This window comes from Cavia porcellus, unplaced genomic scaffold (assembly GCF_034190915.1).
Source record: "Cavia porcellus strain 051 isolate PalLab524CR breed Dunkin Hartley unplaced genomic scaffold, mCavPor4.1 scaffold_22, whole genome shotgun sequence".
In the NCBI taxonomy this organism is placed as follows: domain Eukaryota; kingdom Metazoa; phylum Chordata; class Mammalia; order Rodentia; family Caviidae; genus Cavia; species Cavia porcellus.
In genome coordinates this window covers 6,215,006-6,238,515 of record NW_026947505.1, presented here as the reverse complement: position 1 = coordinate 6,238,515, position 23,510 = coordinate 6,215,006, and the positions used below count along the sequence as shown (strand labels likewise).

The 23,510-nt window shown below is 35.9% G+C and overlaps 2 protein-coding genes and 1 pseudogene across 7 annotated transcripts in view; 2 read left to right on the top strand and 1 right to left on the bottom strand.

Annotated features, from left to right (window-relative positions):
• Reps1 (RALBP1 associated Eps domain containing 1) overlaps positions 1-21,091 on the top strand; it is an 82,215-nt gene extending 61,124 nt beyond the window's left edge. For 2 of the 6 annotated variants that reach the window (XM_063233373.1, XM_063233371.1), the window contains exons 10-20: positions 1,810-1,890; positions 7,373-7,460; positions 8,158-8,259; positions 10,442-10,514; positions 12,133-12,251; positions 13,147-13,211; positions 14,672-14,857; positions 15,764-15,859; positions 17,520-17,668; positions 18,493-18,598; positions 20,832-21,091. In XM_063233373.1, coding sequence (XP_063089443.1) covers positions 1,810-1,890; positions 7,373-7,460; positions 8,158-8,259; positions 10,442-10,514; positions 12,133-12,251; positions 13,147-13,211; positions 14,672-14,857; positions 15,764-15,859; positions 17,520-17,668; positions 18,493-18,598; positions 20,832-20,900 — 1,134 coding nt within the window. In that variant the 3' untranslated portion in view covers positions 20,901-21,091. The remainder of the gene's footprint in view (positions 1-1,809; positions 1,891-7,372; positions 7,461-8,157; positions 8,260-10,441; positions 10,515-12,132; positions 12,252-13,146; positions 13,212-14,671; positions 14,858-15,763; positions 15,860-17,519; positions 17,669-18,492; positions 18,599-20,831) is intronic. The other 4 variants (XM_063233372.1, XM_003465654.5, XM_063233375.1 and 1 more) reach the window with 4 other exon arrangements.
• Positions 5,638-5,728, top strand: LOC111755597 (U6atac minor spliceosomal RNA; annotated as a pseudogene).
• A 1,000-nt stretch (positions 21,092-22,091) lies between the features above and the next one.
• Ect2l (epithelial cell transforming 2 like) overlaps positions 22,092-23,510 on the bottom strand; it is a 91,819-nt gene continuing 90,400 nt past the window's right edge. The window contains exon 21 of the mRNA XM_063233378.1: positions 22,092-23,249. Within this exon, the coding sequence (XP_063089448.1) occupies positions 23,122-23,249 (128 nt within the window). The 3' untranslated portion in view covers positions 22,092-23,121. The remainder of the gene's footprint in view (positions 23,250-23,510) is intronic.

The following is a 23,510-nucleotide window of genomic DNA, read 5'->3' as shown; positions in this document are numbered from 1 at the left end:
GTTTAGTCCACCACAAAGCACCAATATTCTTTCAGTGTGTATTTAGCACCTAAGGATATAGATGAGTACTGTAGGAATAACACTGATAGTAATTCCCTGCATATATTGGACACTTTCGATGTGCTTGTTCTGATCAAAAAGCTCTTCCCATGTATCAACTTTTTTTTAAGTCCTCAAAACATTCCTATGAGGTTGGTACTGCTAATTTCACGTTACACACGATGACGTGGAAGTACTGAGAGGCTATGTATCCCAAGTTTGCAGAGCCCAAGTAGGACACCAGTAGTGTGGCTCTAGTGCCTGTGCTCTTAACCATTGTACTAAAGTGGTGAAGGTAAGAATGTCTCTCTGCCATCTGGATGTGTAGTCTGTCAAGCCAGAGTTCAATTTCATGCCACTTGAACAAGATACACAGATAGTTAGGATTTTTAAAATTCCTTTTAAAACCCTAGAAATGATAATGACTAAAGAAGAAACTCACTTATCAACAAGTATTTGTAAATAAATTCTTTGAAGTAGTGTCCCTTGATAAAAATGAATCATTGTGGGCTTTTATTCATGAAACTTTGAACTAACTCAACAGAACTTCTCTGCGCATGTGATTTTTCACATTAAAACTAACCTGCTGGAAAAGTTATTCAGTGATTGTATTAGCCATGTTAACTAATTTTCAACAGTGTGCCCATTTGCTAATACCTGATTTCTGTGTGTCTTCTCAAATTGAATTTCAGTTTTAAACAGTAAGTTGAACTTTGAAGCATAAAAATGTATCCTTCCCAAACTAGATTATAAAAAGTTTTTTAGTAAATGGATTAGTTGTGTCTATGTGTAAACATTTGTGTGCATAAGTTGTATATGTGTAGGTGTTTTTCTCTCTTTGGAAAACAACTGATAATTTTTATGCAACTTTGATGTAAAAATTCTGTAGTATTTTATTACTAAGATCTCCAACACAAATGGAATTAACTAATTAATATTGACTTACATTCCACCTATTTTAAGAGGTATGATATTTCTTTGTGTACCTCTTTTAGAAACATGGTATTTCATATACATTTCCTATGTATAACACATACTTCGATGCTTGATTTGCTCTCATCATGGCCGCATTCTGGTTTTCTTAGCATGGGGTGGGGATGCCTGATTGGCAGTTCTGTCTTGTGGTCTGGCATGGCCCTGTTTGTATTGCTAAGTGCAGGGGTTGACTTGCTACCAATGACATAAGCTCAAACATATTAATTCCAGAATTCCTTGCATTTTATCTCAATTATGTTTTATTAAATATCTGCATATGTATAAAATATGTGCACGTACATAATAGAATCATCTTTTCAGGGGTCGCACTGGCAAGTCTTACTGACTTGCTTTATTTTTCTCAAAAGTGTGCTTCATTCACATCACCAAATCAAAGTATTAACATTTTAATTTTAAAAGAAGGATCTGAGGTTATTCTAGTTGAGACAAACCCATTTACATTTTTGCTTGGTGGCCATTTGTATCACTTACATCCCTGTGTTTTGAGTCCCCATATTGTGTTTTGAGTTTTGGTTCTGTAAGGCTTTGAATCTCTTCCATAGAGATTGAAATGGGATTACTATATTTGAGTGAAGTTGTTCCCCTTACATTACAATATGTCCCAGCGTTGATAAGTATAAAATGTTCATGGAAAAATAGAAGTCACAGAAATTTGTTAGATCTGTGAAACACAACTTGCAGTGCAACCTCTGAAATACTTTGCTAAATCTTCTCCAGTGATCTTTTACTCCATCTTTCTCATCATGCTGACTTGTCTCTCCTCTGTCTGTTCAGCAGTGGGAGACATTTAGTGAACGCTCTTCAAGCTCACAAACTCTGACCCAATTTGATTCTAACATTGCACCAGCTGATCCTGTAAGTCAATCACTTAGCTTGCTTGTTTGAAATTAATTTTATTAACCCAAATTTCCATTCATGGTTTTTAGCTGATATGCATGATTCGTGTAGTGCTTAAAGGGAAATGTCAGCAGGCTCTTCAGTTTTTGTGTCCTCAGTGGTGGAAAGAACATTTTTTTTCCCATTCCTTATATTTTGTAGTTATCTCAATGGTAGAGAACTATATGCTTTTAAAATCTGGTGTATGTATCTACTGAAGCATTCGTGGCTATTTGGTTAATCATATTGTTGGTTGCTAATTAAGTGTGTTTTGTTAAACATATACTGTTTATCAGTGTAGTGATACTTATGTATTAGTTTGTGTGCTTACACGTCATATTATTATATGTGCTGTGTATGTATTTATGCAGTGTCCTTTTGTAAAACAATCAAGTGATAACTGCTTTTATTTAATTGATGCATTGAATTTTATTAGGATCAAGTTTAGCAGACAAGCCAGGTATGGTGGCACATGCTTGTAATCCTAGCACTTGAGAGGCTAGGATAGGACCATCCTGCAAGTTCCAGGCCAGCCTGGCTATATAGCAAGACCCTGGCTCCTCAATAAAACCAAAAAGGTTTAGCAAAACAGTACAAAGCTATCAGTCTAAGAATCCCCTTGCAAAGGATCCTTTGTCTTGTCTTCCTGTGATTTACTATGTTGCTTTGAAAGTGCTACAAAGGTTATATCTTGGTTTAAAAGTCTATCCTCTTAGACTTAATTTCATATATGGTCTGCCTATCCTTCAAGTAATTTGGAAACTTCCAAGTTTCACAGAACCATTCTTCTTGGGTCCCCCGCCCCATCTCCATACTGCCCTGTTCTATTTTTAGAGAGGAGTACATGCTACTTAGCACTTTCCAAAATCAAAAAACTGAAGATTGTATAAGGTAGAATCTTTTTAGAGTGAACTAAGTAAACAGATGTGGAGAAAGTGACACAATGAATTCTTTTTAGATGATTCTAATCAAAGACAGCCAGCTTTTATTAAGTTTAGAAATGGGCTTACTATATTTTAATGTCAGTTTTGAAGAATTTCAGCAGTTTAAATTAATGTTTTATGTTTTACAGTTCTGAACACGTTATTTCAAACGTAGAGAATACTGCTAATGATTTAATTCAAATAACAAGCAATTTTTAAATATTTATTTTATAGTCCATTAAGTAAGTGTTCAGTGGCCAATTAATATGTAGGTCATTTGTACTTATCTTTTCTAACTAAATTAAAGACATTTATTTGATTTCAGTCTTTGAAAACTGCAGGAGAAATAAAAAGCCAATTGAAACTTTTGCTGTTAGCAGCCATAATTAAAATCTTTTGGGCATGACAAATTCAGTCAGGTTTCTTTAAACTTTTAAGTTTCATTTCTGTATACAGTCAATTTTACTCATGGTATTTTATGGAAAGGAAGGTTTGAGCTACCAGTAAGGAAACAATTTTATTCTCTGACCCTTAAAAGACAGTAAAAAGTAATCATTCATAGCATTAAGACTCTTATCAGATCAAGGCAAGAGCATCATATATAAAAACCTAACTGGACATTGTAGCACATACCTATCATCCTAGATACTTAGGAAACTGAGGCAAGAGGATCACAAATTAGCAAGACCTTGTCTCAAAATCAAATTTAAAAGGGCTGAGTGGTGGCTTAATGGTAGTTGCCTGGTGTGCCTGAGCTCTAGAGTTTAACCTCTCGTGTATCTAGGAGGAGGAAGTCTAGAACTCAGGCAAAATACATTGACTCATAACTGGCAGGAAGTGTTGAAAAAATACTTAGCTTAATAGTTGTGATATTCTTCTTAGTTCTTAAATATTATTCTAGTTTGTGAGTGCCAGCTGTAATGTTTAAAATTATGTGGCCCAAAACTTGACTTTGTGTTTGTATCAGGAGGCTCTAAAAAATAATGATTGATATTTTAAACTTGAATTTAGACTTCTGAATTTGATCAGTACAATTGACAGTCTTAAAAATTTATGTTCTGATATCTAGATAAACTATTTTATAGTGTCAAATTGAAATCTGAATTTTGGTTTCCTGTCCTCTACTTTAAATTTTCAAGTGTGAGAATGCCCTGCTTTCTTAACCTGAAATGCTGCCTGTTTACAGTCTGTAGCTATAGCCATAATCCGAGATGATTCTTTGCAAGCTTTTTCTGAATAGGGGTTATAAATTAAATAAGGCCTTTTCAGATTACAAGGAAATCATATAGGAAAAACATTAAGTTCTAATATGAAAATTAATTATTTGGTTAGGAAAGCAAAAAATGTGAAAAGGCTTCAAATTGATCCACAGCCCTCCGAAACCTCCATGACACCACAGGCCTCACAGTCACACAGGAATAGGTGTGTTAATCTGCTGTCCGAGTTGTGATGAAATTTAGACTCTGACGATCTTATCACATATAAAGCCGAATCTGGTAGAATCTGCTGCTTCTGGGATGAACATGAACCAAACGCTAGGCCAGTTCTAGACTGAGGAGAAGTGTAGTGCACTAGTCTTTGCCATTATTATGCCTCATCTTGAGTGCCACAGAATTAAGCAGTTCGCCACATGAAAGAGTCTCAATTCAGCCACTGAAGTTGATTAAAATGTGGCTAGTTAGGATAATTATCAATGTACATAACCAGATGATACAGTGTAGGCAAAGGAGGAGCTGACTGAGTAACTCAGCTCAGTGAATGTGGAAGTATTTTCGCAAAAGGTTATTTAGTTGTATGTTAAGTCGTGAGTGAAAGTAGAAATTGGGAAGAGTGAACAATAGTGTTCCAAGCAGAGAAATACATGGTGAGGATCAGATCAGTGTGACAATTGTGTAGAATATATGCATGTTTATGGTGAAAGTTTGGAGGCTAAGCAGGTTGAGAAGATCTTTAATGCTAGACACAGACTGCCAAGATAAACAGAGAGCTGGGCAAAGTGACAAATGCCTGTAAGTCCAGCATGCTGGAGGCCATGATAGGATGATTGCAAGTTCAAGCCCAACCTGGGCAATTTAGGACTTAAGGAGGCCTTGTCTTAAAGTAAAAAATAATAATAAATAAAAAGGTTTGGGAATGTAGCTCAGTGTCAGTTCCCTAGGTTCAATCCCCAGTACAGAAAGGGGAGAAAGACCAAAGAACAGGTGGCTGATGAAGATCATTCTGACTAATTATGTTGTGAAGACCTGAGTGCAACAAGAAAAGTCAAAGAAATATCCCTGAAACAGGAATGGAATATAGTCAAGGCTGGATTCAGACAGCTAGGAAAAATAGAATGTAAGACAGGTAGGAATTATAGGTAGATTAGCTTAGCATAAGACAGTATTTAGAGCCAGGTGTGGTGGCACATGCCTGTAATCCCAGCACTTGGGAGCCTGAGGCAAGAGAATCACCCCAAGTTCAAGACCAGCCTGACCCTATACAAAAAAACCATATGCACACAGTTAAATAATCTAAAGTTATCAAGAATTGGAATGTACAAACTAGCAAATTTAATAGCTATATTGAAAACACTGCCTGAGACTATACATCCCTTTCAAGAACATTTGGGAGAAGTACATAAAATAATTAGCTGCTTTCTAGCATCATATTTAAAAAAAAAAACTATCAGATAAACGCAAAGCTATAAAACTTTGAGAAGATACCATTTGATAATATTTTTAAGAATTTGGAACAAGAGATTATGTATATATTTTAAAAGTATCACAAATATAGACTATTAAAAACTGCTAAAAAATTAGTGGTTGTGTTGTATGAAAGGAGAGAAGGTTAGCCCCTCCTTGACAAGGATGGAAGAAAAAATGAGTGGTTGATAGAGGATTAAATTAAAATTATATAATTATATATCAAGAACAGTTTTAAAAATTCAGTAACAGGAATATTTATCATGCCTTGAGAAATTAATAAAAACTGTATTTTGAAACTCAAAACGTTTAATAGTATAGAAAATGTAAAAGATATATACAGATAGCAAGAAATATATAAAAGGACATGCAATCAGCAGAATACAACTGAAATGAGAAAACATATTCTAGATGAGCAAAGATTAAAAGTTTTGATAATTTTTAAAAATTAGGAAAAAACAGTGTCATTCATAAAGTCATGTTTTTATAGCTAGCCATAAGTTAGACAGTATCTTTAGTGTATCATTACAAATATTTTAAAGAGCCATCCATTAATATGTGAATAATCTAAACTCATCCATCTGATATTGAGTTTGTAATTTTAAAGTCATAGGGGAAATGTTAGTTCAGATTTATTGGTTAAATTCATGAACCTTTCTCAGATTCTCACTGATGTAAAATGTAAGAAATTACTTTGTATGACTGTCAAGATTTTAGCTGTAAATAACTCATTATAACTTGTTTGAATTTAGAATAAGCACAGTAGGCCTTATGCAGGAACATAACTTTCCCTCCAAGAAGCTCCATGTGAACTCACTGTTATTACCACAACTGATTATAAATTTCATCAATTAGGAAGTATTTCAAAGGTGAAGTTGGCTTTTTTTTTTTTTTTTGTCTTTTTGAGACACAGTTTCACAATGTAATTCAGACTGCCTTGAACTCATTTTGTAAGCCCGGCTGGCCTCGAACTCCCAGTGATCCTGCCTCAGGACTTTCTGAGTGTTGGGATTACAGGCATACGCCACCACACTCAGCGTCTTAAATTTAGCTTTTAACTGCACCACATAACAAAGATGCTGCTTTGGTCATCCTTTCTCTGCAGTTCTATTATTGTGAAGCCAGATGCTTGATTGGCTTTTGGTTCTTCCCCAGGGTTCTCAGTCCCCAGGCCAGGTTTCCCATGCTCCAGGGAGACCTCTTTTCCTTCTCTAGTGAGTTGCTACCATTTATATTCATCCTCTCTTCATCGTGGCTCTTTGATTCTTTTCAAAAGCCTATATTACCAATACCTGTGTACTGCTCTGTAGTTTCCACCGATGAAGTTTAGAAATATCTTACGTATTGCAACCACAGAAATGGCTGTTCTCCTAAAAAATCGGTTCCTTTGTGGGAATTTTATACTAAATTTTGGGAGAATCACATTTAAACAGTTCAAACTGTAAAAGGATATGCACTTGTTCCTGCTATTGTAATAAAACAGGCATTTCCTTATCTTTGTTTTATAGGTTTTTGGGTACTGGGAATCGAACTCATGATCTCACACTTGCTAAGCGGGTGCTGTGCTACTTACTGAGCTGAATTTCTGACCCTAAAATGTGTTCTAATAAAAGCATTTTTAGTGGAAATCTTTAATCACTCAAGTCAAAATATATTTTTTATAAAATAAACCAGATATTCAGCATGTAGTGAACTAGATTTTTTTAGTAAAATTCTGTAGCTTTTAAAAGTGTTTGCCTTAGTGTGAATGAAAAAAAATCTTTTGCATTCTTTTTACACTATTGTCTGTTGTGATTCTTCCTGATATTAACTTAGCATGTTTAATACAAATTTTGTGTTTATCCCATTTGTCTCTAGGATACGGCTATTGTTCATCCAGTTCCCATTCGTATGACCCCAAGCAAGATCCACATGCAGGAAATGGAACTTAAAAGAACTGGCAGTGGTAAGGAAGCTATTGCTGGGTTGTATATTTTAGTTCAGCTACCAGCTAAAACACAGAAGTAATTATTTTCCAGATTTCTTTGATAATTGCTTATTTTTAACCTAGTACTTCCTACAGTTGTATATGAATACACAAATGTTTATATTGCATTTTTTGAAAGGAAAGTATTTTTACATAAGTTTTTAAATAAGGCATTTGAAAATACGAAATTTCTAAAACTAGATTTATGAGTACTTTGTAAATTTGTATTTAAAGTATGTTCAATCGTTAAAGAAGTATAACTGGAGAGATTAAAGTACATTTAAGTCTTTGTATATAATTTCGTAAACTATATGGTTTTTTGAGCTCTTAGAATTTCCCCTTATAGTAGACTAAATGTTTTAGTTAAGGTTGCTGAAAGATAGATTTATCTTCTAGGTAAATCAACATCACTATAGTCCATATATATGTATCAAGTAGTTGTGCTACATAAATAACAAAGTAAGCATGAATATAAACTTTTTCATTATGAAGTATCTTTATATGACAGTTAATAAAATTCTGTATAAAATTCACATTTGTTTTTATTAAAACTATTATTCTATCTTCTATTTCATGAATTTATCAGTTGCTGTGATGCTGGAATATGTAATGAGCTCCTAAGAATTTACCAGTTCAAATACTATATCTTGTATTTTTACTATTAATTTTCTACTAGATCATACTAATCCCACTAGCCCATTACTTGTGAAACCATCTGACCTTTCAGAAGAAAATAAGATAAATTCAGCAGTGAAATTTGCTTCTGGAAATACTGTAGGTAAGTGAAAGAGCATCACATCTTCCATTAAAAGTTTATTAAGTCTGGATTTAGAGTCTGAATAACTCAAGTGTATAACTGATGGTCTTCATTGACTAAGTAGAAAATAGTCTACTCTTTCAGACATGCCATTCCATATGTCTTCATTGCCACTGGTTTATGGCATGCCACCCGTTTGCCTTCCTCTCAGTTTGGTCTCTTGGCTCTTCCCCATGAACTTTTTTCTTTGATTCGTTTTTTCTCATAAAACATTGTAGATATATTCATTTATTCAACCAATACTATTTTTAGTTGCTGTGTGCCAGGTTTTTTTCCTAGGCACTGATAATTTGACAGTAAACATTTTTGCCTAATTAGAATTTATATTTGATAAAGGAAATGAGAAAAAGAAAAAGAAAAAAACTCACATTAGAAAGTAATTAGATAATTAAAACCACAGGTGAACATAAAAATGGAAGGGGGAAAGCAGTACCATTTAAAATAAGGTGGTCCAAAAGGCCTTTCCAAAAAACAGGAGCAGAAGAGATTCAGCTACATAAGTCCTGAGGGAAGCTGACCGAGGACAGCAAATGTAAAGCCCTGAGACAGGAGACTTGCATCTACGGGAACAACAAGCAGAGGTTGCAAGTGGTAGACTAGCAGCTGGAAGCAGTGTGAGGCTTTGACTTTTACTGAATGAGTGTGAAAGCCATTAGAAGATTTTGAATGGAGTGACATCTCTTACCTTCCTTTGTAACAAAATCATTCTTTCAGTTCTAATGATAACACTGAAAAATAAGGCAAGAGTGGAAAGGGGGAAAAATAATTTAGGTGATGGTTACAATAATCCAGACAAGAAAAATGATGCGTTGCTCTAGGGAGCAGAAGTGTTGAGAAATGGTCAGATTTGGGCCTGTATCTTACACATTTCATAGAAAAACACCTGTATTTTTGCTTTACCTGTGTGGTACAAAATAGAAAGGAGTTGGGGATTCCAGAGGCTTTTGCCTCTGTGACTGAGATATGAGGAAGGCTTTGATAAAACTGGAGCAGGTAAGCAGAGGGAAAAATACAACTTCAGTTTTGGACATTGAAAATTTGAGGTGCCGGTTAAAACATTCACGTAGAAATATGTTCGTTTAGCGTCATTTTTCTGTCAACTCTGTACTTTTGTGATTCAACAAGAAAAAAGAAAAGGATATATTTTGAAATGAAACTAAACTAAATTAGAAATTAGTCCCTTTAGTTTATAATTCTTGCAAGTACATATAAGTATTTCTTCAGATTGTCCCGAAGATTCTATTTTAAAAATCTTTTTTAAGTGTGTCCTAACTGTTGGCAAACTTCTATGATTTCCTGTTGCTTCTTAATAAGACTTTGAGGAAATTAAAACTAATATTTCCTCTGAAGGAAAATCAGGGATCTCTGGCTAATTTCATGGATTTTGTCACTACCTACCATGTTTTATTCCATGTCAGATTTTTATTTTTCATATTAACAATTTTATAGTGAGTTTTCTTAAAATTATTTCCCATTTGTTTTTCAAAGTGACTTTTTTGCACTACAAAACAATTCACACTTATTTTAGAAAGGTAATAAAAGAAAATAATCATACTCAATATTTCACAAATAAATACATAGATATAATACAAATGAATGTATACAAATGAATATGTATGTATATGTAGTACAAGTTGAGTGACCTTGTTCTGAAAATCCAAAATTTGAGGTGCTTCAAGAATCCCAAATGTTTGGGCACTGACAAGACTTCATGGTAGAAAATTCTACACCTGGCCTTATGTGATGCGTTACAGTCAGAACACAGGCATAGTACAAATATTGTATAAAATTACCTTCAGATTTATATGTATAAGGTGCACACGTAACAGATGATTTTTGTGTTTAGATGGGTCACTTCATCAGGGTATTCCATTCTGAATATAAAAATATTTCAAAATCTGAAATTTGAAATTATCATTAAATATTTATATTTTTACACTTATTCTGTCTGCTGTAAAAGTATGTATGATTTATTTGATTGATATTTAATTTTTTACAGTAACACTGTAATAAAAACTTAGCCTATTAACAGTCTTCAAGTAGCTCTGATTTGAAATAGTATATTACTTATGTTTGTTTGGGATAGATAGAGCAAAAAGTAAAGAAATGATTATTATTAAATAGGACATATCCCATTTATCAGCAGATGGTTACAGTAGTTCAGACTCTTTTACTTCTGACCCAGAGCAGATCGGAAGCAATGTAACTCGTCAAAGGTCAGTATTTCTGTCAATAAAAAGTGTGTTAAACTATCTTGATGCATTTTAATAATGAAAATTATTTGGAGCCAAGCACAAATTATTTTGTTCTCTGAAGCACTTTTAGGTTATCTGTTAGTTTATGAAAAATACTAGTAATTTTGATTCTTTCCAGCTCGAATAAAAAAAGCCTGGATTTTTTTCATGTGTTTTGTGGAAGGTCTAAAAAAGCTGATAATATTTTGGCAGTAGAAGTTTAACATAGTTCTTTTTGAAACTAACCATCAACAACAGTGGAAGTCTATGTAAATAAAAATATGTAGGCCTATGGCAAGTACCAAGAGAACTCTGTATGTTAAACCACCATCCAGAGGACAGGTCAGTTCTACGTTACTTGTAACCTTTCAGGCACAGACTAAACGTGTCAGATAGGGCCAAGGATGGCAAGGGATTGTCTGTAAAGTCTTTACCTTCCACTAAGAGCTGGATGCAGGACAGAAGCATCTTTCTGTCTTCACTCTTTTCATGTGGTAAGTATCCTTTTGCCACATGCCTGAAGGAAGCAGAGAGACTAGTGATACAGAATTCTTAAGAGCTTCTGGAGTCAGAAGGCTTGTTTCCCTTCTGGTTCTGCATGTGTTTTCTAGAGGTCTCTCTCGGTCATCATTTTGTGCTTTTATCCTTGTATGTGAAAAACGCATTGCCAGAGTCCATGGAAACCTGTTCAGAATGTGGAAGACTTTGTTAGCAAAGAAGTCAGTCTCTAGGCTGAGTTGAGCTTGAGTGTAGTCACCTCTCAGATTTGGATGGCTTTTAGTGACAGCCAGTGGGGAGCCCTCGGGTAGGCTATTCTACCTCAACTTACCAAGTTCAAAGCCTTAAGATTAAGAAGTTGAAATGTAACCAAACCCATACTTGGAAGTACAGTTTCTCTTTTTTGAAAGGTGTTTCAGATCAGTATTACCTTTAGTTAAATGGGAAGGCATTATTCTAAGTCATAGTCTAAAATCATGTTGACCAAAAATACTTCAAATTTTGAAGTTTTGTTTAGTGTATAATTTTATAAAAACAATTATTTACCACATTAGATAGCCACCTAGCTACTCAGGAGAACAAGCCTGGAGGATCAAAAGTTCATTGCCAGCCCAGGCAACTTAACAAGACCCTGTCTCAAAACATAAAAGGACTGGGAGCCCACTATGGTGGCACTACACTGCCAGCACTATGAGAGATTGAGGCAAGAGAGTTGTAAGTTTGAGCCCAACCTGGGTGACCCCATCTCACAATTAAAATAATAATAATTTTTGTAAAAGTTGGTGATTTGGCTCAGTGAAACTAGCTGAGTTCAGTCCTGAGCTGTGAAAAGAGGTGGAGGGGGAAGAGTGGTGAGGTGTAGGTCAGTAGTAGAATGCATCCTTAGGAGCACCCAAGTTGACTCCCCATACCAAGACAGTACATAACCCATTTAGGACACAGCACAAATAGTGCTAACTTAATTTATTGTAATACTTGAATAGGTACTGCTTCTGAAAATGTCATGGTAGTAAGGCCCTTTGCTGCTTAGCCAAGTTTGAATGCTTGAAAAGAATACCCCAGTGTTAGTAGCATGATCAGGTGTGATGACTGGATTTTGCAGGTCTCATTCTGGAACATCACCTGATAACACCGCACCACCACCTCCCCCTCCAAGGCCACAGCCTTCTCATTCTAGATCATCCTCCTTAGACATGAATCGGACCTTTGCAGTCACCACAGGTAGGGCGAGAGAACCGTAATGTAATAGCGTTTTAACTTCCTACTTCTATTTCTGTTAATAGATCTGAATTGTTATATTTATCTGAAGAGAAATGTGAATTAAAGATACCAAATAAGTGGAGTTTTGTTTTTTAGTGACAGACAAAATTAGGGTTAGTGCAAGAACCAATAATAAAGATAGGAACCTAAGAGATGCCATAGAAAGTTTAAAAAGACGTGGTTTGTCTGATGAAATGAGCTGTAACTCGAGGATTTCAGTGTTTACACAACTGACAGTGTTGTTATAACACTGATTGAAATAGAAAAGTTAGGGCAGAGCATGATGATAATTTCAGTCATTGTAAGTTTGAAATGGTGAGAAAAAGTATAAATAAGCAATAGGCTACTGCACATTTAGGCCTAGAAAGATTTATATATGTAGTATTTGAGAATCATTTACAGCCAAAGATTTAGCTCAGTGGCGTAAGCTCCGGTACCTGAGGTTATGAGTTTGATCCCTGGTACCAAGAAAGAAAAAATGAGAATCATTTACATAGAAATGGCAGAATGAAGGGTTAAATACAAGAAGGTTGGAAGTCTTCGTATAGTAAAGGAGCAAAGAGAAATACAGGTAGGATGGAGAACCAAGAATATATACTGTTACAGAATTAGGCAGGAGCTTGTCAGGAGTACCTCGTGCGACAGAGGTGATGATGGAGGAAATGAACCCTGGGAAGAAGTGATGAGATTTGGCCATGGTAGCACAGACAGACCATTTTCTAAATAGCTACCTTCAAACTCTTACCAAGCATTCTTAGAAATGTTTATCTGGTAGTCACAGTCATTCAGCCCACTTCTTCTATTAGCGAACTGTTTATGTATTTACTAAAAAGATGGCTTGCATGTTCTCACACAGGACAACAACAGGCTGGAGTTGTTGCCCATCCTCCTGCAGTGCCTCCAAGACCACAGCCCTCACAGGTAATCTGCGCAGGTACTCAACTACCTCAGGTCAGGTGTTACAGCCTGTGATCATTTCACCTCTTCAGCCTATCTAGTTCACAATTGTTTGGGAGACCAGGAGTCACCTAAGAATTATCCTTAATGAGCATTTAATTTAATTAAACTAAATATTATTTTAGAATAAGGATTTCCTTATGATGTACACTATTCCTTGAAAGAACGTTAAAAATAAAACAAATGATAGTGTCCTAACAATGGAGTGTTGAGTGAAAAGAAGAATGGATTAGGAGATGGGAGATACTAGGATTCTAGCAGTAACCCACAGAGTGATCCCAGCACCCTTCTGGCTGTTACATCAGTGAGGGCAGTGGTGTTGATGTCTGTTTTCTACATCCTTTCCAGGTCAGGATTTAAAGTGCTGCACTAGATCCACTGCTAAAATGCTTTGGGACCACTTTAGTGGCTGGTGAAGTCAAGGGTCACATTGCAGAGGTATAAGTGAGATGAAGTAAGACTTGAGCAGGGACTTGAAAAGTCGAGTGGTAATTCCTGGGGAGAGAACATTCCAGACAAAAGGGATGACATCCACCAAGTCACAGAGGTGGGCAGGAGTGTAGCAGGTCTTCTAGGAAAGACAGGTTAATTCAGTATTGCTTAGAGCTGGCACATGGGATGATGGGAGATGAAACTAGAGGTCAGGAGAGGCAGAGTGTCTTATACCCAGAAGTCTAGAATTTTCCTTTTGGGAGCTAGAGAATTTTAAAGGGATAGAGAAGGACAAGGCTTCTAATTTATTCCTATAGTGTCCTTCACTTCCTTTGACATGAAACTTCTCATCTCTTCTGTATTAATTCCTTGTTTACTTACCTCTTAAACCTGCACTGAACTGTCAGCTCTATGAGTGGACGAACCTTCTGTACTTTTTTCACTGTTGTGTTTATAGTGCCTGGCACAAAGTAGAACTTACGGTTGTAGCAGCAGTGGTGTGCCAGAGGGAAGGGGTCCAAATGGAAGACAAGTGTACCTGATGTGTTGGGAGAATAGTTAGAGCAGTGGGTTTTTATGCTTTAATAATGATACTTTTTTAAGAAACATTTTTAAAAATTAACTTTTTAAAGGAACAAATTATTATGAAACTGCCCAATTTAGAAAAACATAGGTGCAAATGGAGAATCGGGACACAACCAGACCCTCCCCTCTTTCATTATACTTTGTTTGCAATAAAATTTTTGAAAAAATATCTTTTTTAATGGAACTTTATCATCTCCATTTGTTGAGTCTTAGCGTTTTACTTACAATTCAAATGTTTATTACTAAATGTTAACTGTAGTATACTTTCCTAAATTTACAGATAATAAAATTCATCTGTAACAGATACTATTATATTTTTAAAGGGAAAAAAGGCTATTCTGACATTGATTATTCTGACATTGATACGCCAATAAATGTGTGTTCCTCTGTTCTAAACTATTGCCCAGGCTCCTGGTCCCGTTGTTCATCGCCCAGTGGATGCCGATGGCCTAATAACTCACACTAGTACCTCACCTCAGCAGATACCAGAACAACCAAATTTTGCAGATTTCAGCCAATTTGAAGTATTTGCTGCATCAAATGTGAATGAAGAACAAGATGATGATGCTGAGAAACATGCAGAGGTCTTGCCGGTCAGTTGTCAAGGGCATATAGCTAATTTGTGACAGTCTCCTTGTTCATAAACAGGAGCTCCTAAAGTCCAATGGGGACAGGGGAGGGGAGTAATCAGAGCAAAACGTCAGTGAGAGAAGTATCTGCTACCTCCTTTGAAAGACTTGTATTTCTTGGGTCAGTGCTTTATTCAGCTTTATTGACAACCAACCCCTGCTGATTGCAGTATGTTTATTAAAAATTAGAATCTGGGTCAAGCAGGTATTGTGTGAAAAGCCAAGAATTACCTGGTCTTGACTAAAACACTGCTCTGAGGGTTTAATGCTGAGTGTTGTGTGATTTGATGAGGATAAGAAGTTGCCTTAGTTGAACCTACTTACATACTATGCAGTACCAAATAGTCCCTGCAGACAGTGTTCCAAGAGGCTGTTATAATACTAGTGGCAAGGAATATCTCTAGAAATATCTGACCTAAATTACTGGGCATAAATGTGTAGTCAAAGGGATCAGAGGAATTCTAAAATCTGTGTTCTGTTTCAACCCATGTTCCAGAAATTCATACTTAGTTAACTGGCATAATTTAAAATTTCATACATATTTGATCCATGGAAAATTTCCTGCTTCTTCAAACCTGTAACTTTTTGCCCAGTTTATGAGGGAGAAGGAAAACGGGTGGGCCTGAAGGCAAGTGCAGGTGTGCACAGTGTATGGGGAGCAGACGCTGCCCCAACCCGCACTGTGCGGTCTGCATCCTCACTTGCCCTCCCCTCCTCTGCAGACCTTTCAGCTTCCTCCTTGTCCTCCTTTCACAGTTCTTGCCAGAATGAACATTTTCTTAATATTTCACTCTTGATTTGTTATATATGCTGTATTTATTCATAGCTGTATATTACATATAGTTAACAGTGCTAATGTATTCATCTCAGGTTGAAAAAGCTTCTGATCCTGCAAGTTCTCTCCGAGGTGCCAAAACAGATAGTAAAACTGAAGAAAAGACAGCTGCTAGTGCTCCTGCCAATGTGGTATGCAGAGGAGTCTTTTATAATATATATAGCTGGGTATATATGGAAAGTTACACGAGACGATTTTTAGAAATACAGTGAACTAGAAATCAGCTAAGCCATCCTGTTGCATTTAAATGTAATAGATTTATTGTGTTTCAGAACAAGGTCTGCCTGTTGAATTAGATGACATTCTGTAACTGAGCTAGTGTGCACCACTTATTATTAACGTTTATGTGATTGTTACATTTTTCCAAAAGTACTTAAATTCTGTTTTCTTGTCCCTTAAATTTTACTGCATTAGTAGTTCTGAAGTTTGGAGAGCTTGTTTGGAGGTTCTAGCAAGAGAGCGTAACCACTTCTATATCTTGACTAAGGAAGTGGTCTTCAGGGGTGGTCATCCTCCTGACCAAGCGTGCAGCTTCCGGAGGGATGCACATGGAGTGGTGAGGGAGGAAGGGACCACCACCTAGCCAGCCACAGCCAGGATACCACAGCCAGGTCACCCTCACATCCAGTTTCAGGGTTTGGGAAATTTTTTGCCTTTGTTTTTTCTTAAGATGGTACTAGAGCTAGAACCCTGAACCTTCACAATTTACGTTCCATTTTTGTTTGTTTTTGTTTTTTCTTAAGATGGTCTTACTGAGTTGCAAAGTTACCTAGTCTGAGCTTGAACTTGTGATCCTTCTACTTCAGCCTCCCAAAGTGCTAGCATTTCCAAGCTGTGTACCACATCCACCTATGATGTTTTTATAGTGAATTTAATTTTTTTTCAGCTCATAGCAATAGATTTTAAAAAGCATTTAACTGAAGAAAGAACAGTTGTCTTTGTTTTTATTTATTTACAAGTACAATCAGGTTATGAGAAATACTGTAATACTCTATTACATTCCTATCAGAAGCAGATTCACAATCTCTAACAAAATGTTTGCTTAGTTTCAAGAATCTTAATTACTTTGCATTTCAGTGGTATTTAAGAATGAGCAATCTTCCCACGTTTATATAGTAAGTTATTCCATGCTGGGCATGGTGGTACATGCCTAGCACTCTGGGAGGCTGAGATGGGAGGATCTCTGTGAGGATGAGGCCACCCATGCTACATAGTGAGTTCATAGACCAGCCTGAACTGCATACCAAGACCCTGTCTGAAAAACGCACAAAATGATGATGATGATGATGATGATGTTAATTATTTAAGATGAAATACCCTCTTTGAGTAGGAATTCACATCCAAGTACTAAGCAGGACCAACCCTACTTAGCTTCCAAGATCAGATGAGATCGGGCACATTCAGGCTGGTATGGCTGTAGACTGGGTAGGGATGCTTACAGTGATAATGGATGCATCTTTCTGGAGGTGTCCGTTGTTTATTGAGTAGGTATATATTGGGCATATACTTATGTTAAAACTGACTTTTGCCAGGTAAGTTAGAATCAGTCCCCAAGGAGCTTATGTTACTTTGTGAAATACTTGTTTTTAGGTATGTTTGATTGTGATATGCACTAGAAGCATTTTTTCCTATTATACTTCAAGTTAACTATTGCCACAAGTTGTTTTACAGTAGGATATATAGCTTTTAATCATTTTGAGAGCAAGTGGCTTAAAGAAAGCAGTGATGACAAAATGCTAACCATAGTATCTTCAAGAACTGTTCATGATTAATGTAGTTCTTGTCTTTTAGAGCAAAGGCACAACTCCTCTTGCTCCACCACCTAAACCTGTTCGAAGAAGACTAAAATCAGAAGATGAGTTAAGGCCAGACGTTGATGAACACACACAAAAGACAGGTGTCTTAGCTGCTGTTCTTGCAGCACAGCCTTCTATTCCCAGGTAATGAAAGTTATTCCTAAACACATTTAGTTAGTAGACACAAAAAGCACAATGAGAAACACTCAGCTGAAAGAAACCAGTAGTCAGACTAATTCTTTGGTTGCGCGTAAGTTCTGAAAGAGCTTTTTTGTTTCTGTGGAGGTGAAATATTCCTCCCATTTTTTCCTCCCTTCAACTGCAGTTCCGTTTAATACCCTATTGTAAGGAAAACCAGCAGTTTCTAAAAGTTGATAATGTAGAATTACACTGATATTTTAATTAGGGTTGTCTTAGAGCGGGATTTAGCAAATCAAGACTCCTGTGCAAAATTTGGCCCATTTTCTACTCTTGTGTGGTCCACGTGGTACATTTCTGTAAAACAGAAGCAAAGGGGGGGAAAAAATAGAATACACAACTGAAAGTGTGGCATGCAAAGGCTAGGTGTTAATCTAGCTACTTACAGAAAAAGTTCCCCAGTGCCTCCTCTAAATTATTTAACTTAAAATTCAGGTATGTAATGGTAATTAGAACAATGACAACATTGACCTTAAGCTTCAGAAGCTCAGATGCTTTTGGTTGCCTTCCAAAATGAACAAATGAGGTTGGAGTGTGCTAATAATAGGGGAAGAGGCACTCCCTCTCACCGTGTGCTTGGAATTACATCAGGAGGGCTGGGGATTTAGCTCAGCGGCATAAGCACCTGCCTTGCAAGCAGACAGTCGTGAGTTCGATCCCCAGTACCGATAAAAAGGAAAAAGACAAAAAAAAAAGGAATTACATCAGGAGAAAATGAAGAGAATTGAAAGAAATACAGGTTGTGTTTTTTGTCCCTTTTATCTCTTCAGATCTGCTGGGAAAGACAAGAAAGCTATTCAGGCATCGATTAGGCGCAATAAGGAGACCAACACAGTTTTGGCCAGATTGAATAGTGAATTGCAGCAACAGTTAAAGGTAATGCTTTCTGAATCTTTGCAGAGGAGAGTTTGTGGGCATGGAGGATCTGGGACTGCGAGAAAGCTCAAGGTGATCCAGCAATTCTTACATTTATGTAAAAACTTGTCTCATAGCAGGAGAAATACATTACTAAAATGATTGGATGGCCCACTGTCTTTTTTCAGTATTAAAAGAAATGTTTTAAACAGTTCTGATATATTCTTGTATCTTACATATATAAAAAGACATCACAATTCCTATAGTATGTGACTTTCATAAAAAAACTTAAATGTTGTGGCCTTGGGTAGCTCCAAGATTAAATACATGACTTTACATTCTTGTAATTTGTACACTGACTGCTGTCTGTTTATCTTTTTATCAAAGACAATCTAGATTTTATTAAAGGAACTTAAATCGGTCTAAAGAAGAAAGGGCTATGGACAATTTAGATCATCTTACATGAGGAAAAAAAAAGACCTACATAACAATAGTATTTCCATACAGTGTATTCCACCATCTGATAATTGGGAAGAATGAGTTTGTTTTCCCACTGTTAACCTTGTTATTTAAGTCCTTAAATTATGCCCAGATCACTTTTATTATTTCACTCATGTTATTTGTGCCTTAGAAACCTTTGGTTCTCAGACTTTATGCATAGATCTCTGGGATCATATTAAAATGCAGGTTCTGCTTTAGTAGGTCTGGGGCAAGACTTGAGAATGCTACCTTTCTAATAAACTACTGTTGGCCTCACTTTATATAACAAGGTTTTAAACCACAAAAATGAGAAAAGAATCCATAAAAATATAAAATGAATGCATTTATTCCCATAAAATCATGTTCCTATCCCTCATCTATGATTTACCACAGTGCGTTGGAATTATTATTTATTATACATTCCTCTGTGTCCCACTAAGCTGAACTCTGAGAGCTAAACTCTGTTTAGGATAGCCATATAGTATATTGCCTAAACCAAGATTCTTTTTAGTGAAAAGAAGGAGGTTATGTTAACATTTAGACCAAGCAAGTGTAACCTGGGACTGTCTTAGATAAATTGTAGCCATGCTGTCTCTGTCTGCAAAGCCTTGCATATATTAGGCCCTTGATAAATGTCTCATGAATGAAAGACATTCTTATAGAATTCTTCAACTACAGTAGGAAGCATTTGTAGTTGTCAGATGATTATGAATTTGGTCCATCATAAAGGAAGAATGTGAAATTTAAGGACAAACTTGCCTAGTGTCATGCCTTTAAAATGAGTTTTGTTGGGGCTGGGGATTTAGCTCAGCGGCATAAGTGCCTGCCTTGCTAGCAGGCAGTCGTGAGTTCGATCCCCGGTACCGGTAAAAAACGAAAAAGATAAAATGAGTTTTGTTGTGCCGTGTTCTGTTGTTTGTCTGTCTGTTTTTGAAGAACTAGGGAAACCATAGAAATAAATATATAAAAACTATTTTGAAAATTATTTTAGAAAATAGGAATAAAAATACCAGATGAGGTCATTCTTGTTAAAACAAGACACTATCAGTATGAAAAAGGAAAAGAGAAAGTAAGCACATTGTGGCTTTCTGAAAAGATTCCTTAAAATCAGCAGTGATTAAAAAATTCTGACTGCAGCCAGGTGCAGTGGTGCACACTTGCACTTCTAGTTATTTGTGAGGTTGAGACACAAGGATCCTAAGTTCAAGGCCAGCCTGGGCAGCTTGAGGGAGACCCTGTCTGAGATAAAAAGGTGTAGCTTAGTAGTAGACCACTTGCCTGGCATGCACAAGTTTCTGGGTTCAGTCTCCAGCGCCATACCCACACACACACTCAATTCTGACTGAAAAAATGCATTTTTTATTTATAGAAATGAAACTCAAAATGAGATTCACGAGTTGCTTTAACCACATATATCGTTTGGGGAAAAATCTTAAGTTGACTGATTTACCCATAGTTAACTGATTTATCTATAGTTAGGGACAAAAAGCGAAATTCATGTATTAATGCCCATCTGTTGCAAATGTTGGCTTTTCTAATAGCCTAAAAACATTGTTACCTAATTTATGTAATACAAAAAAGTTAAGTTACTGTAGTCATGTTTTCATATTAATGTATAGGGAAACTGTTTTTTAAAGTGAAATATATTTTTAAAATATGAATAGCACAAGTCCTTTAGTCTTCTTCACAAATATTGTTTTCTTGAAGTAGAGTTGTTATTAAAAGTAACTTTATTTTTATATACTTAGAAACATAACTTTTACATCTTTTTCAGGATGTTCTTGAAGAGAGAATTTCCCTGGAAGTTCAACTGGAACAACTTCGACCGTTCTCTCACCTATAAGCCAATTGCCGTTAACTGTGAACATGCCCATTTTTAAGCGGTTTGGGGTTGGAAGCCAATTTGGAGACCCAGACATTCAGCTCACTGCTTAAGTCGACATTAAATTTTATGATTCTGTTTTGCCCTATATGTTCACTGTTGTATTTAAGTATCTTTTATTTTTTAATTTCAACAATAAAGGGTCAGGATTACTTTTTCTGGAAGGTATACTGTGTTTGTCGGCATGCCGCATCTGTGCTGTTCTGTAGGGTTAGGGGTGTATAATATGTGTCATTGTATTTATGTGACCAGAACCGGACTCGTTTGATTTATATTGAACTCTTCATTTATAGCTCAAGCACAAATTCAGAAATCTTTGAAAGGAAAATTATAATGTCAGTTTTTCTTCTTTAGGTTTAATAATCTATGCAAAAATTTATATTCTGTAAAAAGCATTAAAATAAGTTTGCTATCTACCTTTGTATTTTAGAGAACTACGTTATAAGACAGTTTTCACCAGAAGCTAATGTACCAGAAGAGTCTTTCCCCTGTGTAGTAATCAGCATCTTCAGGAGTCACATGATACTTCAAGCTTCTTTTACATACCATATTGGGGGACCAGCTTTATATTTTCCTTATTGCAGTTTGATCAGTTTCATCAGTGACTGTTGTGTGTCTGTCTGTGTCTGTATGTACATGCACACAGGTGTGTGATTTTAATTCAGCAGTCAGGTAGCTATGAAGACAAGTCTTAAGTGTTCCCTCAAATTGAAGGGAAAGAAGTGCGAAATCACACACTACCCACTAGGAAACATTGCAACTTTCGTGTCCTTTTGTGTTTCTGAGGACCTCAGTTATTCCCAGAAAAAATGGCAGTTCCCCAAGATTTCTAGTTTACCTTTAAGCTAGCTTCTTACTCATTCTTTTGTTGTATAAGCAGTTTTTCCTATTAATGGAGGCTCTCAAGTGTTCCCTAGTCAGGATAAAATACTGCTTTAGGATTTTATATATTATACATTTTGATCACATTTGTGAAAGGTACATTCCTTGCTGAGTGACAGCAGATAACGCCCTTTAAAGTTTGTTTTGTGGGATCAGTTGTTAAATTGCACGGATATATCTTAATAGAATCAGAAATGTGATTTTACACTAATAGTACAATGTTTTTTATTTTTGTGTATTTATAACAAGATTTTAGAGAATCAGAAGGAATTTATAGTTTCATTGGTGAAAGATTTATTCAGGTAGCTCAGTTCCACAATCCTAGATTGTACCCAATATATTTTAATACTTTAAGATATTTACAAAAACAAAACAAAAATGAAATGGGCAACCTAAAGCTTCCAAGACTAATGTGTTATCTTTTTGATAGCATTATCTAGGTAAAAATATTACTACTGCATACATCATCTCGTTTCCAAGTGATAAACAGGTCACAGTTGCAGTTTATTACAAGTCACAGACTTTGACATACTAATGACAGGGCTACAATGTATATGTCTTCCTGTCCAGTGGTTCTGCATGCATGACTGTCCTGTCAGGCAGCATGGGCAGTCATGCATCTACCAAAAGTGGTCCAAGCTGGCAGGGCCATGTCCAGGAAGTTTATTTTTGTATTTTAAAAATTTCATTTTCCCCACTGGCCTTCTAATTTAAATATCAAGAGAACTTTAAAGTTTCTTATTTGTAAGGTCTAACAGTTCAGTTTTGCAGCAAAATATATATGTGTGTGTATATATAAAACTTTTTAATTCTTTGTAGTATAATTTTAATGCTCTCTAGAGAAGTACGTTCATATTAACAATACTTGACAGGTATTTAAGAAAATTGCCATTTATAGTGACCATTAATTGTTTCATGAAAATTTTAAAGATAATTGATTTTTTTTTAGACTGGTCATTTAATATTTTTTGTTTTGGCTTTATTTTTCATGAGATTTTTTTTTTAAAACTTCACACAATTTGCTTGTTCTCCTAGAATTTCCCATTTCAAATTATTTTAAATAATATTATTCATGAAAAACAACTACCACAAAAAAGTGGTTCAAACTTTTAGACTCATTGTTCTTATACATTCTGCATAACTTCATCAGGATAAGGTTTAAGCCTTGTGCTGTGTCCTAGTTCATGCTGTCATCATCTGTGACAATCATTCTGCTTCTCACGGGATGTTCTAGAACAAAATATACATCCGCTCTTGTCAGAGAGAACTGGTGTTCCTGATGTTTTCTTGCAGTCCACTCTCACTTCTCCATGCTGCTTCGGATTGCTCTTTTGAGTACTGATAACCAGAGGAATTTATCATCCTCCACCTCAGTAGCACAAATCCACTCACGTTTCGGACCTTGAAGAATAAATGCATTCTTGACATCTGTAAAAGTATTTTAGGTACATTAATTATAATCTCTGCAAGTGATAACCAAAAAGAAAGATGTTTTAAAATGAGGCAGGAGGCAGGAAGATCGTGTTTGAGCCCAAGTTAGACAACTTAACTTAAGTGAGACCCTGTCTCAAAATTTAAAATGAACTGGAGATATATCAGCACAAAGGCTGTAGGTTCAGCCCCCAGTACCAGGAAAAAAATTAATTGACCAGTTCATCTTTTAAGAATTTCTTGAAACCTAAAAACAAG